Source organism: Anarhichas minor, unplaced genomic scaffold, assembly GCF_050575085.1.
Source record: "Anarhichas minor isolate MPS153535 unplaced genomic scaffold, ASM5057508v1 ptg000058l, whole genome shotgun sequence".
Classification (NCBI taxonomy): Eukaryota; Metazoa; Chordata; class Actinopteri; order Perciformes; family Anarhichadidae; genus Anarhichas; species Anarhichas minor.
Window position 1 is genome coordinate 5866745 of NW_027466504.1, and position 18256 is coordinate 5885000.

General features: G+C 44.0%; 1 protein-coding gene across 1 annotated transcript in view; it reads left to right on the forward strand.

Annotated features, from left to right (window-relative positions):
• Positions 1-18256, forward strand: part of adgra1b (adhesion G protein-coupled receptor A1b) — a 148320-nt gene that overhangs the window by 11455 nt on the left and 118609 nt on the right. The window contains exons 3-6 of the mRNA XM_076077200.1: positions 10075-10146; positions 12375-12446; positions 12607-12678; positions 13018-13181. Of these exons, the coding sequence (XP_075933315.1) occupies positions 10075-10146; positions 12375-12446; positions 12607-12678; positions 13018-13181 (380 nt within the window). The remainder of the gene's footprint in view (positions 1-10074; positions 10147-12374; positions 12447-12606; positions 12679-13017; positions 13182-18256) is intronic.

Genomic DNA, 18256 nt, shown 5'->3' on the forward strand with positions numbered 1-18256 from the left:
GCCAAGTCCCCGCGTCGCATACAATGTCCCCGAAGCCTGATGATGAGCTCCATGATGGCTGTCTTTCCCCCCCGCGGACCCCCTCTGAAGCCAACTATTGATTGCCTTCACCTCCGTCCAGTGTTCGGCGCCTCTCTACCTGACAGTGACGCTGACATTGGCTGATGATGAGGAAATCAGCGAGTGGCTGAAATCACACGGCTTAACGACTCTCTCCCTTTCAGTCAATCACCCTCAAATGTACTGAGAAGCACACACACACACACACCAGCTAGATCAGTGACTGCTCTGAATATTATTACCGTCTCCCTGACGGGCCCGACAGTTAAATTCAGATTGTAATGTCAGAGGAGTCATTCCCGCCACCTCTACTGCTCCTTTTTTTTGGGTCGGCCTGTGTCGCATGTCTCCCCGAGGCCTTATTAGTGATCGTTAAAGCGCTCTGCCCTCATCCCTCGGGGCTCCAGAGGTGACGGAGAGATGATTGCGAGGCCTTCAAGGACACTCAGCCAAAGGTCTGGTCAAGGCTGACCTCTCGGAGCGTTTGGCGAGCCCCCTTCCTTCCCCTCCCTCTCCGGGTGCAACCTGTCCATCCGTCCTGCCGCATGCGAGCATTTGGCAGAGAGAGATGCCAGCGGTGGATGCCAAAGCCAGGTAGCCTCAGCGAGTTGGAAAAGTGGCGGTCCAGCTGTTCCCTCATCTGGCCCCCCGGCACACCGACCGACCGCCTTCCCGGCCTGCCTGACTTGACTGGCTGTTTAGCAACTTGTCGTTGCTGCTACCTACTTTCATTGGGAAATTGTTGGTGACACTGGGATGGGTTTCACTAGCGTACTCTTGCTAGTTTCTCAAGACTACCAACCCCAGCTTTAAATTCCACAACATATGTTCTTATTCACTACTGGTGGTATCGAGCCCTGCAGATCAGTTTGGTCTAATTTGTCCCGGCTTTGGGACATGCTTCCACCCCAATACAATGGAGATGAAAGGGAGCATGTTTAAATAGGGTAATGAGGGAATTTTAATCCAGCCTCCAACTGCAGTGTCTTTTTGGAGACTTTGTAAAATACCCGTTTTCTGTGAATCTTTTTTTAACCATTGTTGAAAACAGTTATTGTTGTTGTTGTTAGCCTTCCTAAAACAGTTCCTGATGCCTCGGGTCGAGTCTGTTGACCAATCAGAGGCCATGGTCCTAGTTGTGTTGCAGCTCTGGCAGATTAAATAAAATTACCTTATATGGTCATAATGTATACGATGACAACTGCGATTTACATGACTTCAGTGGCAATCAGAGGAATAATTGCTCAGAAATTCAGTTTTTTTTATCTTAGTACCTTGTGGGACTTCAGACACCATCTAGAATGTAAAGATACAGCTTGTCAGGCCGTCTTGGCGATCCTGGTGTTAATGAAGGGTCCCTGTATGTTGCAAGATGGCCTGGATCCCCCCCCCATATGGACACGGGCCCATTACCATCAGCCAAACTGGGTCCCACGGGAGCAGAGCGGGAACAAAGCCCGTCACTGTTCTCCTGGTCAGCGCCCTGAATGTAGCTTTTGACGCTTCATCATCGGTTCCCACCGCACCAAGTGTGTGAACCGGATGACACGGGCACTTTTTTATTATATTTTGTCCATCCAATTTGACACAGCGGTGCGATGACGTGGTCGTAGACATGTTGGATTGAAAATACATTTGGTTGGAGATCATCTCTCAGTAGACATCATGTAGAATGATAGAGTCAGACCACGATGTGCCGCCGTCGGCAACTTGCACACTTTTAACATTCTGGATAAAAACACATAAAGTCGAAGATTCATTTTAGTGTTATGTAATTAAAACCACAGCTTTGAATCATCTATTGATATAACAATAAGTGTAATCCGATGCACTGCTCTTGAAACAAGCACACTCCTATTGTCTTTACAGGAGTGGTTATTTTTATTGTCGCGGATGTGACAGGAGATTTATTCTCACTAGATGCTCTAAATGGTTTTTTTTATCGAGTGCAGCAGGTCTATTTGACCGAACGTTATTCATCCAGCCGGAGGAATTTACTGAACAGACAGAGTGGACCTTGGGCTCGAGGCAGAGACGGCATCAGAATTCAGAACGGCATCTGCGATTGCTCATTCTGAAAAGCAGATGTGAGAGGTGCGAGTGTTTGTGTCGTCCCTTTAAAAAGTTTAGCCACTCCTGTTGGTCCCGTCGTTGGAGGCTGGACGTTTAGTCCCTCTTTCCCGGTGAATGCGTCTCCTCGGGAGGTGATCGATGAGCTGGAGGATGCGTCCGTTTGGCTTGTTGGGCCTTGAGAATGTGACAGAGCAGAAAAGGTCACTGATCACGTGATCATGAACCACAACTGACCCTGAGGTAATCCTCAGCGGGTCAAAGGTCAGAGGTTATCAACAGGGAGAGCAGGAAAAATGAGTATCATTGACCCGGCGGAGTCGATAACACTTGATTAAAGCAGATCGCTCAATGTAAATGAATGGTGGAGCAACGGATCATAAAACTCACGGATCGGATCAGGACAAAAAAAAAAAGGAGCAAATATGCAGCTGGTCTACACGGCTCCAGACTTTTTTCTTTTTTGCCAACGTCCAAAAAATCATTTCAACTGCTCTGAAGTCAGTTAAACCATCAGAAATTCTAAATGTTATCCTTTTACTTTGCTGTAGTAATTTTACTCTTCTTAAAAACAGCATTCAAATGATAAGGAAATAAAAGATTGTATGTTTGATTCAAACAAATCTTGTCATCATTTAAATGACGTATCATAAGCTGCTTAGAGCTCTTGTTAGGAAGTTAAACGGCTCATAATTCATCTCTAATATCTATTTATGTTGTTGTAACAACTGGATTTATTCAAGTTTCTCATCAAAACTACCTTTCACGAGATTACATTTGAACACATCATGCAACGTTATAATTTACCTTCGCCCAATGTTCAATGAACAGAGCCTGAACGCATCATAATGTGACCGAACAGAACCTTTGTTCTCCTCGGGTCAATTTCAACACGGATTGCTTGTTCACAATGTAACATTATCAGAGATCAGCGACGAAAAAATAACTGGAAAATTGGTCAAAAATTGTCAAAACTCCCTGCAGAATCCAAAAATCCAATGCTGTGATTTGACACTTTGAGATTTCTACAAGAATTGCATCATTCGTTGACGAGCACTTCTGTTCTGGATTCCTTATTGTCAATATACTCTTGGCTGAGAAGTATTTTCCAAAAGGTTTGGTGTGTTGGAGGCATGTTTTTAATCCTATGGGGGTAAAAAAAAACGAATATTCAAAATACAAAAATTGAAAACCCAACCTACCCAACACATTTATAACAGGAAAGTTGAATATTTGGATCCTAGTTTCATATGATATCAATATCTTTACTCTAGCTTTAAAACCGAGTCATGTCGTCGGTATCAGAGCGTTAAGTCATATTTCCATTCATATTCCTATTGTGCTTCAGCATATACATGCTCCACTCTAGTTTCTGGTGTTGGGACAGCAGTTATTTCACACTGGGGAAGTATAGATATCGCTTTGCTACGTAAAAGTCTGGCTTATTATTTACTTGAGACAACGTGAAGTAAGTTGAAGCCTTAAATGGATCAAAGCGCAGGCTTGAAATATGAATGCTTTTATTGTTATTTCACAGGAGACCGTTGCTGGGTCACAGTCGAGGATGAAAACATGCGAGCACCATGAGTGTAACGGGTTTTCTGACCAAGTTTGGAGAGACGGAGAGGACGGATTCTTCTTCTTCGTCTCCCCAGTGCTTCACTTCTCTGGGCTGTTTATCACAGATTGTCTCTTACAGTGAAAAACAACAAAAAACACACAAAACAAGTAGCAGATGGATGCTGGAAACCTGCTAATTTAATAGAGAGACTTATAATATTTATTTCTATCTGGGGAGCATTGGGAGTTATTTCTTGTTTTGTTTTGTTATTTAAAAAAAGAGAGCAAGAGGCCGTGCATCAAAAGCATCTCTTGGAAGAATTTGCCTCACACTCTCCTTGAACTTGTGCTTTGTTCTGATAGAAATACCTCACACTGATGAGAACAGTAGTTCCAAAATAGGACATAGTTGCGGCGCCGTTAAGCAAGACGGCGTCTTCTTCACAGTTCAGGGTCTCTCTGAGCTTTTTTACCCTCCATCTGGTGTTAAAATGCTGCTGTTGGTTTCATGTTTTAATTGTGCTGAAGTGAAGTCGTCTCCACCAAAGCGATTAGCTTTTCTTTTCCTTTTTTTTCTTTTTTACTTCTTTCTGTAATCTCTGAAATCTGAGAAAATGGCTCCAAATATCCCATAAGCACCGCTCATCCACCCACTAGGAATAAATTGCTCTCCAGCTGTGTTTGAGAAATGTTAATCGTCGTCCCTACCGGGTTCAAGCTGTGGAGACGTTTAAGTGGCAAAGGGCCTTTTTTTTTAAATTGAAAAACCTGTGTGATCTTCAATAAACTGTAAACTGTTGGCAAAAAATGACCAGCTTTACATTGATATGCGTTGACTGTTTCAAAAACAGATTTGATTGGGCTGTATGTCTTGCCAAGAAGGTTGAATAATGAATCTTTGCTGTAGGCCTTCAGGCCTTACTGTAAGTAATATTTCCATAATGCATTCACACACAGAGGGAAAGCGATTTGAGGCTCTGGCAGCAGTAGCTACGAGCCTGTCACTATGCGTACACATTGTGTCTGTTTAATTGGACCGAACTGTCCGAGTGTCCACCTTTTTTTTTCTTCTTCTCCCCACACCCCCCCCTTCCTCCGTGAGCTTTCAACACGTATTCATTTACAATGTAGTAGGTGGTTGTCTGTCTCGCTGAGTGTTTGCTTTAATGCAGAGTGTGTGGCCAGGCCTCGCCTCAAAGCATCTGCAAACTGACCCATGAATATTTAACGCGTGAATAAATGGTTTTAATAAACAGATTCCACATTAGCATCAAGGTTGGTGCCAATATATGTTACACTTAGCCTTCTTAATGACAGAGTCAATTAGAGTCTTTTACAGTGTGGAAGGAAAGGAAAGGACTTGCTGCATGCTTTTCAGTTGCATTGCTGGGAAAAACAAAAATATTAAGTGGATACTGTATCTGCCTCTAACTTAGTATCTCCACTCGGGCTGCAAGTATTCATTTCATCTCTGAATTAGGTTTTTGATTCATGATTTATTTTGTGAAAAGTCCACAAAGAGCTACACACACAACAAAGAGTCTACAGTCATGCTAATGCTAGCGGCTCGGTGTGGCTGTCCTTATGGCTAAATGCTAACATGCTCAGAGTTAGTGTTGACATTCTATAGTTTAGCAGGTACAGTGATCATCATGCTCACCATCGTAGTTTAACTTGTTAGACTTCTAACATGTACTAATTAGCCCCAAACACAAAGTACAGGTGAGGCTGATGGGAATGTTATTAGATTTGCATTTATTTAGTCATAAACTAAACAATTGGATACATTCAGATTTCGACCTGATGATGGCGCTGTTTGAAAAGTTAAGAAATCACAAAAGTTGATACAAATCATTCTGAGGAGGTGGTGTTAAAGGTAAAGTCAAGGAATCCCGGATGTCACTAGGATTCATCATCTGGGAACAATGAATGTAAGTGCAAAATGTCTGTGCCAATCTATTCACTCAATATCAAGATATTTCACCGGATACATGAAACCGTCAACCTGCTGGTGGCGCTAGATGAAAAGTCAAAAGATCCCCAAGGTCAAGAGGATTCATCCTCTGGTAACCATGAATGCATGTGTAAAATCCCATGGCAATCCACCCAGTAGTTGTCGAGATATTTCACGAAAACCTCCCACAATTGTCAACTTCATGGTGGCAGGGAATCAAGTACAGTGTTCATCCTCTGGTAACCATGAATGTCTGAACAAAACGTCGTTCTGAGAACTCAAGGCAATGTCTCCACCACAAAATCCCCAAAATATTCCAATTACAACGATGCAAAAAAATAGAGAAGAAAGCAGCACATCCTCGTATTTAAAGGAGCTAGAATCAGCAAATAGTTAGCATTTTTCCTGGACTCAAACAAATAATCAATCATTTGTTTGGATGTAATTTGTTTGAGTGTGTGTTCTTAATGCTCTGACCTGGTTATTAGAGATTCCCACTTTACTGGAAACAAGGTGCCTTTACGTGCTCACATCCCGCTGGAGACACCGACACGCCGCTGAGAAATATGATCCAAGTTACACTAATGAACGCATGTCATCGTCTCATTTCATTAAGTGTGCGCGTACAATGGGACACATCACGCAGCATCACTTTCCATTTGGACGAGTGCCCAAGTGGCCGCAGCATGCAGCGACAGTCTTATTTGCTCATGCACTTCGTGTAGAGTTTGACCTTTTTAGGGAAATCTGATTTTGATAATTACATCAACACCGAGATCTGTTTAAAGAGACTCGGCGTGATTAAGTCGTGTTTGCCGTCAAAGAGAAAGCAGTGCTCTTTCTCCAAGCAGTGCCTGCAGACGTGTGTGTGTGTGTGTGTGTGTGTGTGTGTGGTCAGTGCGGCTGTGCGATGTGGTAATCATCCAGATTCTGTAAGGATTCTGCCCATTAGTGTCACACAGCGAGCGGGCCGATATCCTCGGGGTCGTGCGGCTCGGGAGAAATTGAGCAGGCTGGAATATACAGTGCAGTTCAGATTAATTGGGAAGCACTTCAGTGGCTTTTCAAACATCTACCGCCAACGTCGGGAGTTTTATACTCAGGGCTGCTCCTGCTCTTCAAACATGCAGGGCTGGGGGAGTAGAAAATGGTTATTGTTTAAACATTAGCCTCATTTGAGCTGCTCCAGCTGTATCTACAGTGGATATGTGGGGCGAGTCTCCCCAAAGGTAGTTATCATTTGTTAGCGTGTGTGTGTGTGTGTGTGTGCCAGCCATACATTCTCAATTAGTGGCCAGGCTTTTGTTTACCTCTACCGAAGAGAGACACAGGTCTTTGTTTGAGACAGACTGTTATCAGAGGCAGTGCTTCGATTTTACTTCCCCTGTTCTATATTTAATACACTGTATTTAGAAGACTCCCTGTTGCTCTTTTCTGTTACCGCAAGTGCAATGCTTTTGATATTTGTTTAGCATTAAACGCCTCAGGTGGCAGAACCTCCTCTCTTCCTTGGAAAGGCTTTTATTGCGAAACACTAGACGTGTGTACACAGGAAGTGTGAGATGCGACGTATATGTCGAGGGCTTTTATTGTGAAAGGTAAAAACAGACTTGTGAATGACCCAGAGAAAGTTTCTTTTAGCAAATAAATTAAAACAATCAAAAATTGCCGACAAAAACACGTCATCCCTGCAGCACTCTTATTTACCGTTTTTTCTGTAAAAGCAGTTTTAGAGTCCTGTTTTTGTGTGAATCACTTCACTTAGTGGTTCCAAATTTGATTCAACCAGCCCGCTGAAGTAGTCTCTGCAGAGTCTTCCTCCCACCGTCCAAACACAAGCAGGTTCAGTAAACTGAAAGCCCTGAACGGCCCCATAGGAGGTCATCTGTGTGTCGGACTCCGGCTCCTTGTGACCCTCAACAGGCTAGATGGGAATAAATCTGAATGGGTGTTAAAGTGGCTTATGTGTGGACTTTGTCTTAATGACTGAGAAGAAATATGGATCCCAGGCGTGAACTCATGGCAGTGCCCTTGTTTGTGTGTGTGTGCGAGAGAGAGAGAGAGAGAGAGAGAGAGAGAGAGAGAGAGTTTTATGCACATTCATTATTGAACTAGATACAGCGTTTCTTGATATTCTTTGTACAGTCGTTTACTTCCTGTACGTAGACTCACCCTCGGCAGCGACCTTTGACCCTTGATGAAGCAGTCAGTCGATAAGGTGGAAAGTTCTGAACACTCAGCAAATTCAGAGCGGGTTAGAGCAGGGAGCTGTGAGACGGTGCAGGATAAAAGGAGTGGCTGCGGGCGCGACGGACGGCCTTCTGACCTCCGCCCGCTCTTTTGTAACACATTGTACACGATCAAAGACCACTTCGGAGGAGAGCGGAGATGAGAGGCGGCCCTGGACCGGAGCAGGAGGTTAGTCTGTCAGGAAGGCAACTTCAGCGCCCCTCCTAAGACCTGCTGCACCACAGGGTGTCTGCGGAAAGCCTCATTAGTAATTCTGATTGTGAAGAGTCAGCAGAAATAGAGAGCTGGTGTATATCAAGGTGTTGAGGTAAAAACCGAGTCAGATCACTGTAAGAAAAAGACTGTGTGTGAGAAGTGGACGTAGTCACCATGCAGCACCCGTTGGTTTGTGGACTGGCGTTTTTCAAGCCTTGAGTTTTGCATTTTGGCCGTCGCCATCTTGGCTTCCGAGCAACCAGAAGTGACGCGAGAGGGTGGAGGAAGACATTTTTAGGCGACCAAAAATGTTCCAATTAACTTTCACGAAGTGAAAACACACTGTTAACAGGTAAAAAGTTCTAAGACGAAAACACAGACAACTCCCAGAACGGACAACGCTGTGGTAGCGACCTGTCAATCACAAGGTAGCCCCGCCCTAAAGCATACCCTAGCTTTATGGTCTATAATGGGACCATAATTTACTAAATGAACATCATGCTGTATTAAAGAAGACTTGAAACTAGCGGTTGAGACCATAAACTCATGTTTACAATGTTTACTAAGAGAATAAATCAAGTGAGAAGTAGAGTCATTTTCCCATAGACTTCTATTCAATCAGACTTATTTTTGCAACCGGAAGAGGCGCCCTCTGATGGCCAATAGAGAGAATGCAACTTAAAGGCCCTTCAGCTTCACTTTTCAGAGCCGGATGTTGCTGCCTGGCACTTTCACATCGTTCTTTGCAAGAAGAAGTCTAGCCACAACCTGGCTGGAGGCCTGTTGGGGAGTCCTAATGGTGCAGACACAGTGTGTTTTCACCATGGGTCGAACCATTTAGCACCAGATACAGATCATTAACCCCAGATGGGAGTCATTTTTCTGCTGCTAATGATGTCTTGTCTACCGCGTGTGTAACTAATGCTTTACATTGGCCAAATGAACAACAGCTACTGTAAAACAAGAGTTGAGGCTGTTCATGCAGAACAATACAGTAGTATTTGTGTACCATACAGCTGAAGTACTGCATGCCTCCCTTTAAATCCTTTATCCTGTACAGGATGTAGTATGGTGAGTTCTTTAGCTTTGATTAGGTAGACGGGAGCTTTTTGCTAGCAAACTGCCACACGTGTCAAATAAAAAGAGTTTTAGCATTACTTTTATTTTCACTTCGGGACAACGGCTGTGTCTTTGATAGTCCTATTGGTCTTGTTTTGTTTCTTTTGGCCGACCCTGGTCTGTACTGTGAGGCTGTTTATTTGGGGGAAACAAAAATCTGGGAGTCGAGCTACATTGTTGCTCACATTTGGGAGAAGAAAAAAAAGGCACTACCCTTCTTCTCATTCACATCACACTGGACTTGCAGTACAAAGTTAAAGGAAACCAGGGACACAATTTCAGGAAGTTTTCTTTGGCCCGCAGAGAAAACCAGAGAGGAGATTTTTCTGCGATTCCATTTTTAGTAGCGTCAGAGGTTTTGGGGTGAGCGGTCGGGTTGGACAAAGGAGGGCCTGGCTGAAACCGCAACATGTGTGTGTTTTCTGCCTCTGGGCTGGATGTGGTCTCTGGGTCTTGAGCACACAGGAAATGGTCTGTGCTGTCCGGCTAACAGGTGCAAGCTATGCAATGAACGGCCCCGGTATTACCCAATTATCATTTAGAAATAGGACAATTTAAGATTTAAACTTAAGTTGTCCCTTGGAATGCTTTGGTCTGCATGTGACATCCTTCCCTTTTTTTCCCAACTAGCAAACTCTCATCCTGTGAACAACATAAACAACCTCGTCCCTATTGGAATTAGTCATGTTTCCTTGGAAGGTGCAGGTTTAGACAGACGGCTTTCAAAACAAATGCTTGAGCAGCACATAATGTCAGTAGATAGACAGACATGTACACATATATATATATGTAAATAGTAATCACTCACTTAACTGTCATCTCTGACTCTGTCTCTGACTCTGTCTCTCTCTGTCTCTCTCCTCCAGGGACCTGAGGAATAATTTGATAAGTACAGTGGAGCCCGGGGCCTTCCGTGGTCTGCTGGCTCTGAGGAGACTGTAAGTATGATGAAGCCCTCTAATAGCCTTCTCCAGGGGACACGGGGACAAGTCCTCTGGCTTTAGAGACAACTAGGAGAGTCTAAAGTACAGAGTGAAGCGAGGACTGAAAGGTTTAGCTGAGGCGAAAGTACTAAAACTACTATTTCAGCCTTTTCTGAGGCAATGCTTAGTGAAGGCACAATGGCCTTCCTTCACGTTAATAGAGACACATTTGCCAGCGGGAGCTTCCTGGTGTGACCACAGTCTGCAGGATTAGGGGGTTCTCATATTTTGCTAGAGGGCACATCAGCAGGAGGTGTTAAGGAAGGGGATAGCGTTTGTCATTCACTTACTCCTCTGGGATTTTAGGGATTAGACACACTGATCTTCTGACAGGTAATGTGTTAAAGCGAGACTAGGTAACCTTTGCTAAAGGCACATTGGGTTTTTTCCCATCATCCTTAAATCAGTTGCTTTAAAAGTGCTAAACGTGAAATTGAGAGAATATCTATTGCCTCTCAATGGCTCTCAGCATGGCGACGGCAAAAAAAAAAAAAAAGCGTGCTTGTGTAAACATAGCTGCGGTGGCCGATTGAATTAGGTTTCACTTTTGTTTACATGTTCACAGATGTATTAAATAAGTATTGGCTTTTTACTCGCAAATATTTTATTGCACGTACAGTAACAAGCGTAGCTGGCGACAACTCGAGTATCTTCACTTCACCTGGTTCACTTCACCACAGCGGCGTGTGTGTGTGTGTGTGTGTGTGTGTGTGTGTGTGTGTGTGTGTGTGTGTGTGTGTGTGTGCGTGTGTGTCCAAGTGTGTGTGCGTGTAGTTGGAAGAGCTCAGCCCAACAGAAAGAGCAGAGCAAATGTGAGCTGCAGAGAGATAATAAATGATACCAAATCATTAAAAAGTACGAATAAAAAACACCAGTAAGCTCGGGGCTTATCAAAACTACGATTTTTAATAATTTAGCCCGTTTAATACCAGGTTTCGGAATGCATCACTACCTTCAGATAACGTAAAATGCGAATGGCTCTCGCTAGAGCCAGTGTCCGTTCTGGCCTGCTGTACAAACATGGCGGTGCAAGATGGCGGACTCCGGGGAAGACGACCCGCTCCCCATGTAGATATAGGCCAAAAGATTTCATGATGTATTATCATGAAAGAAAAGTTTTAATGAAATACTGAAAATAATTCTTTCAGTCAAATTCATCTTGACTTTTGTTTATTGTGCTTTTATTTGCTTTTTTGACGAATAGGTTTCACCCAAAATGTGAGTGTAGGGAGGTGTAGAGAGAGTCTGTTTCAATAACGGTATACATACATGTATTCATATGAAAATATTCATATGTGTATTATTAACATGATATCAATATTACATTTTTTTAATATCACGTTTATCGTCAAAACCAGTACATCGCGACAGCCCTAATTTGGCTTCTTTATATCTGCTGGTTCTTATTAACAATAAACAAACTTAGACTGTAAAATGACATAAAACTCCTATGATCCCACTTGCAACGTAAACATGCACAAACAAATCATTTTGGCCGTAGAAAAAAAGCACGAGGGTTATTTGTCTTCTTTTTTTGTTTTTTTTTGTTTTCTACTCAAGTCATTTCCCCGTCCATTACTCTCATCCGGGCATTCTACATATAGCCTCCAGAGTGAGTGACATGATTGCAGCCTGATAGTTAGTGGGATCTGGGCTGGCAGGGATGCAGGCGGTGAGTTAGCCGTGATGATTCGGGGCGCGTGTGCGCCAAGCTCGGGGAGCAGCAGAGTGCTAATTTAAGTGCTCCCCAACTGGTGATTACTCGAGTGCTCTGCTTATTTTCCCACAGCTGCTCCGGCAAAGCAGCTCTTTAATTACAGAGTGCGAGGGCACAGAGCCACGGACGCGACAGCGATCAGCCACTCCGCGTGCGGAAGCCCGCTGTATTTGCGCGCGCGTGTGTGTGTGTGTGTGTGCCAGCGATGGTTATATGAGGAGTGAAAGGTTACAAAAGGTCAGGAGAGCTATTCCAGGAAGTGGAGCCGATGAATGAACATGCTTTTCTAACACCTTTCACAGCTGTTTAAGTTCTCTGTGTTTTAACAAGGCGAGCATGCAAGAACACAGACACTAACGCAGAAACATATTGTAAGTTGTGTCTCGGGTTCTGACTATAATGTCCGTAGAATGGATGTTCAGAACTCAAATGTTCTTTATTTTTTTCTTTCATTTTGTCCCCATAGGGACCTGTCCAACAACAGGATTGGCTGTCTCTCGCCTGAAATGTTTCTCGATCTGGGCAGCCTCTCAAAATTGTGAGTAATCCCCTAAATTGAAAACATGCGTTTGCACAGCTTTGTGCCCAACTTGCACAGCCTGTACAAAAACACGGCGTTTGATATGGATTTAGTAATGTCTACAGTCGTTTTGGCTTTGATGCATGTGTGTGTGGAGTGACCCGTTTCTGTCTGACAGGAACTTATCCGGGAACATCTTCTCCACTCTGACCGCGGGACTCTTCACGCACCTCGTGGCTCTCAGAGTGCTGTAAGGCAAACCCACACATTTATACCATGTACACAATTCATTCAGTTGTGGTTGAGAATTAAATCAATTCAATTTTTGGACTTATTATAGCAGGAAAGGCACAGGTGTGACTAATGACATTAACATTGGCTCCGTTCCGTGTGAGTGAGTCAGCATGCACAATACCTGTGCCCTGGAACTGCCACACTAATTCAATCAATTACACCTGTGTTTTTTTTTTCCTCCTGTTATGACTTGTCCAAAAGCCTGCTGTCCGCCTAATGGATGAATGAAAGGCACTCAAATCCAGTAACACAAGAACACAGGTTGTAACCGTTTGCCGGCTCTCTCTCCCACCAGGCACTTTGGCACCGAGACTTTGTTCTGCGACTGTCAGCTGAAGTGGCTGCTCCTCTGGGCCCAGAGCAATTCGGTGAGGATTGGCAACGACACGGCTTGCGTGTTCCCCACCCACCTCCACGGGCTGGAGCTTCGCAACCTCCACGAACAGCAGCTCAGCTGTGGTAAGGACCTAGAGTACCATAACGGTGTGACGTAAAGATAGTGTGGGCGCTCTTAAAATGAATGAGGGAAAGGAAACATCTGTTAAGAAAGCATAGCATTGACAACACAGTGTTCAACATATGATACATTGGGTAAAAATAAGAAAACAATTAAAATAGTTTTTCCAGTTTATTAATTAACATTTTCTGCGGGTTAATTGTATTTTGTTGCCAGCTTCACACATAGCTAGCTAGCACTAGCGTGTGCATTAGCTAGACACCAATAGCTGTAGGGTTAGCCTTTTTGTTTGTCGCTAGCTCTACATCCAGCTTGCTAACACTAGCTCTATACCCAACTAGCTAACACTAGCTCTATACCCAACTAGCTAACACTAGCTCTATACCCAACTAGCTAACACTAGCTCTATACCCAACTAGCTAACACTAGCTATATACCCAACTAGCTAACACTAGCTCTATACCCATCTAGCTAACACTAGCTTGCGCATTAGCTAGCTGTAGGGTTAGCTGTTTTACTAAAAGTTTTGAAAGGTAAAAACTTTTGCTAATGTTTGATGTAGCCTACCCATGTTTGATGTAGCCTACCCATTTACTTGTAGCATGTAGCTCAAAACACATGTCACATGTCACATGTCAAAAATATGGGCTACAACAAGAGTAAATGTTATGTTATTTACATGTCCAGTGTTATTATAATTATTCCTAAGTAGTGTTATGTCATTATGAAAACTTGAATTAACATCATAGTAATAGTACTCATCAGACTGAATTTGTAGCAAAATACAGCATATAAATCAATACATTTTGGGTACATTTATCTTGATTTTTGAAGATAAGCAAACTGCAATTGTCAGGGAAAAAAATTGCTGTAAGCAATTACAACTCCTGAAAGAATTGAGCTCAGGGAGAAATTAACATTACTTGTAACAGGTTTTGAAGTGGATCATTGTATTTGAGAGAATGATGCCTGGGCTGTGTAATTCTCTGTGTAAAAAAACATGTGAATATTGAACGCGATGTGACCCGGTTTCCATGAGATTTAAGGATTTAAGGATAGAGATAAAGCATAGATACAAGGGACGTGTCTGTTACAGGACCTCGGGTATGCTGGGACACTTATTTTAAGCTCTTAAATTTGACATTTTTGCAGTGAAGGAGCAAATATTCCATCCAGATCCAATTGTTTTATAAAATGAACATTTTGCTGAGCCAGAAGTAACCGATAACACAAAGGAATATCTTTACACTTGAGGAATACCTCCTGAGACTTCTTCATTAGCATTTCACCAACATTGCATGTTCAAGTGGCTAGCACAATGAGAACATGATTAAGTAGATCTCTTCTGATAATAGGTTTCCCTCTCCACTGTTATCTCTCCACTTGCTGTGAACTGTTTGACAAGCCTAATATAAGGCAATGATTTAGTGCAAAATTGCTCAGAGAAAAAGCCCGAGGCAAAAAAAAGGGTCTCATGATACAGTTTTTGTGCGGTGTTCGCCCTATTATGCACTACGTGCCACCCGTGTTTAAAAGCCAGAGGAAGGGAGCTCACACTGCAGGAGCTGCTCGTTCAAAAACGTCGGATCACAGAAATCCGTGCCGGGAAAATAAATGAGCGACGCTCTCTCCTGCCTCTCGGATTCCTGTCAAAGTGCATAACACTTGAGCTGGTAGCTGCTGCACTGAAGTTGCTCTGTGGCCGGTGGTAGAAGGCAATCGATGAGGTGGGCAGTTGTGGAAATGTCTGAATGTGCAGCAAGTCATTGGTGGACAAGATCCGGTATGCTCAGCAAAAACCTTCTCAATTGGCCACTTTTAGACTAAATGAGTCTGAGGACGTTGCAGCATGGTGTCCGTCAGCAGTGGGTGCATCAAACAGAGTTTTCAAGTAAAACAGAGTGGCGTCAGTAAAGAGGAATCCAAGAGCCTTTCCTCCCTCTCTCTCTCTGACAGACCAGTTACAGACAAGCAATCTCCCCCGTGCCTCCCTCCTCGTCTCCCCTCCATTGCTCTATCTCCCCGCTCCGTGCGGCGGCCCACGGGGGAATTGTATCTCATATGTGATAGAATCATCCTCTTCTTCTCCTTACATCTGGTTTACGCTGGGGATATTGCTCCGGAATGAGAAAATCATCGGGGGGTGTTTGTGGTTTGTGCACGCGTGGGAATGTGTGAATCGGGGGGGGGGGGACATTATATGAAGATGTGACACAGTGTGCAGAGGACTAACGAGGATAACAAGTGTGTCACAGGCTGCGGCCTGTGCATGGGCACACAGACACCATCGTCCTGACAAGCGTGCCCCACAGACATTTTAGAGTCATTCTATGTAATCCTAATTGTATGTGTTGTTATTTAATTTGCACGGAACAATCCAAAGCAATTACAGGCTAATTCTGAGCCCCCGAGAGGAATCCAGTGGCGGGACGATGAGCGCTTCTTTTCAGACCATAAAGCAACGTTTGTGGCAACCTTACAACGATAACGTTCTCCCGGCTCTCGCCGGCCACCTCTACGTAGCTCCACTCCATCTTGCAATACCTCACTCATTCACCCAATTGGATGAGGCGTGGTGCTCTAACAGCATATTTTTTAAATGTCCTTCGATGTCTGTTATTTTCACGCGGCTTCATTTTGTAAGGGAATGTCGTACCGCGGCGCGCGCAGGCCGGGACCTTGTTAAGGCTGCTGCGGATGGAATGTTGCTCAGCATCTGATGTCAGGTTCTCGTAATCAAGAAAAATGATGGGGACAGGGTGAAAATATCCCTCTTCCACACTCGCATAACATCGGAAATATTAATATATCTACGCTGAGATACCCCCCCCCATAGTTTTTTTATGAAGAAGTGTCATAAGAGATGCATCTGTTTCTTCCTGCAGCGGCTGCAGCTTGATGGGTAGCAGATGTCTGCGCCGTGCATTCCAGCAGGGAGCCCGTGTCCCTAACGCTGATACGGGTCGGGTACCGTCCGCAAATGAGGGGGAACGGAGGAGCGCGTGCAGCTTCCTGTCAGGATCAGGTGCTTCCTGTGTCGAGGTCAGGGCGGCCGTCTGTTCGGCTCGTCTAGCCACGGCCCTCTGGTTCTTTAACACCGCTGGGTCGAGAGCCACAGCACAGACAACAGAGCCCGGAGCCAACACGTCGTTCACTGCAGGACAAGCCTCTGCTCTCTGTAGCCAAGGATTTATTGCATGATGACACAGCAGTGCAATTGCCCTTTATGGGCGTCGTGTCATTAAATAAAATTTCACATGCAGGCCCATGTCTTTAAGCCCGTGGTGCGCCTCCGGTGACTTAATGATATAAAAACATCATGAAATATTACTTACGGTAGTCTGTCATATGGCTCTTTGAAGTTCAGTCACACACCTTTTTTATTTTTTTCAAACCAGTTGCTTTGAGAAAGGGATAATGAAGTCTATGAAGACTATAGAAACCGACACAGTAGTCAGTCTGTGAATGAGAATGTCTGCTGCTTTAGTTTCAAAGCCGTTTCTTTATGGATCAAAATCTAAATAACACCTTTTGTTGTGTAAAGAAACAGGAATACGTTCTGTCCATACCAATCATTTTTTCTTTTTTCTTCTTTTTTTGGAGGTCTTCATAAATGTGATGGTTACCCTAATAATAACTTATTATGGAGCCTGGCGTGTGAATAATTATAGACCGTTATGATTGCTTTTCATTAATAAATTGGTAGATTTAAAATGCTTTTAAAGATTGAAGAATTTAATTTGTATTTAATGGATTGGCCTCAAACCACACATTGTTCCTGCTGAAACAGCTGGCCAATCAAAGCTTGTGTGTGGGTCAAACTTTCAATTTTTAGGTCACACTCATGCGACGCATGACATTATATGTACGCATGTCATGCGTACATATAATGTTAAAGAGTGTAAACATTAAAGCAGGAAACAAATGAAGATGAGTACGAAATGTGTATGAACGTGAGATGGTGTGTGATAGGCGTACAATTAAGTAAATCAAATAACACAAAGCAAAAATCTTTGAAAACATTTCTATTCTAAAACACAATTAACAATTCATAATTTAAAGAGAATAGAATAGAGAAATACAATTATTGCTTGGCAAAACGTTGTTCTGTCGACACATTTTGGATGAATGAACGCGGTCGGTGCTAACCGCGTTACCAAGCCCGTTACGTTTCCTGTGGGCTGCTTCACAATAAGAGCCGCTCCGTGTGGAGCAGCAGCAGTCGGACGCTCTATGTGCATCAGCGGTGATGCACATAGAGCATTTCTAGTTGGATCGAACAATGAAAAAAAAAAAAGTCGAATTATCGAGCTGCATGATGACATATTCTCAACGGAGCGTTGTCCGTCTCTCTTCCTCTCCTCCCCCCTCCCCCCACACTCTCACACACTCACAAACAACCAATAATTGCATTTTGCACTGGCAGTGGCCAACGGCCGAAGGCGAGCAGCCACGCTCTGATCCTTGGCTCAAAGCGTTGTTTCAACAGTATCAGCATCAGCCAAGTCAACAGTCAACAGCCCCCCCCCCCCCCCCCGTGGTGTTTCACCCGCAGGAGGCTACTGTCGCCTTCGCACGCGTCAGCTCGAGTAATTACACAGAGCTGTCGTCGTGGTAGCAACAGCTTTTTAACGTTGCTCTCCAAAGCGGCGCGCTTTTGATCATGCACCTATGATTAGGAATTACTTGTGTAGAAAATTGAGGTCGCAGCTCTGCATGTGTTAATAGCCGTGATTGCGGAGTGGGGTTATGTACGACCATAAACAGTCGCGCTCGCCACTCTTTTCCTGTGTTGAGTTGTGGGCCGGAGACGTTCAAGCACCTGACATGGATCTTTCACTCTTTTTTTCCTTTTTCCCAAACCGATGCACGGAGCAATAAAAAAACTTTATGAGCCATGTATCGAATTGCCTGTCAGCGGCAACATCCCCCAATTGATTGGAATACAAGCGAAGGCAAAGCGCTTGCTTACGCTGCTCTTTGGAGCGCGTCCAAGGAAATGTCTCGTATGAACGAAAAGGCGCTCCGAAAGTTAATTCCCGAGGTGGGACTGTGAGCCGGAGAGGCACCGGCCTAA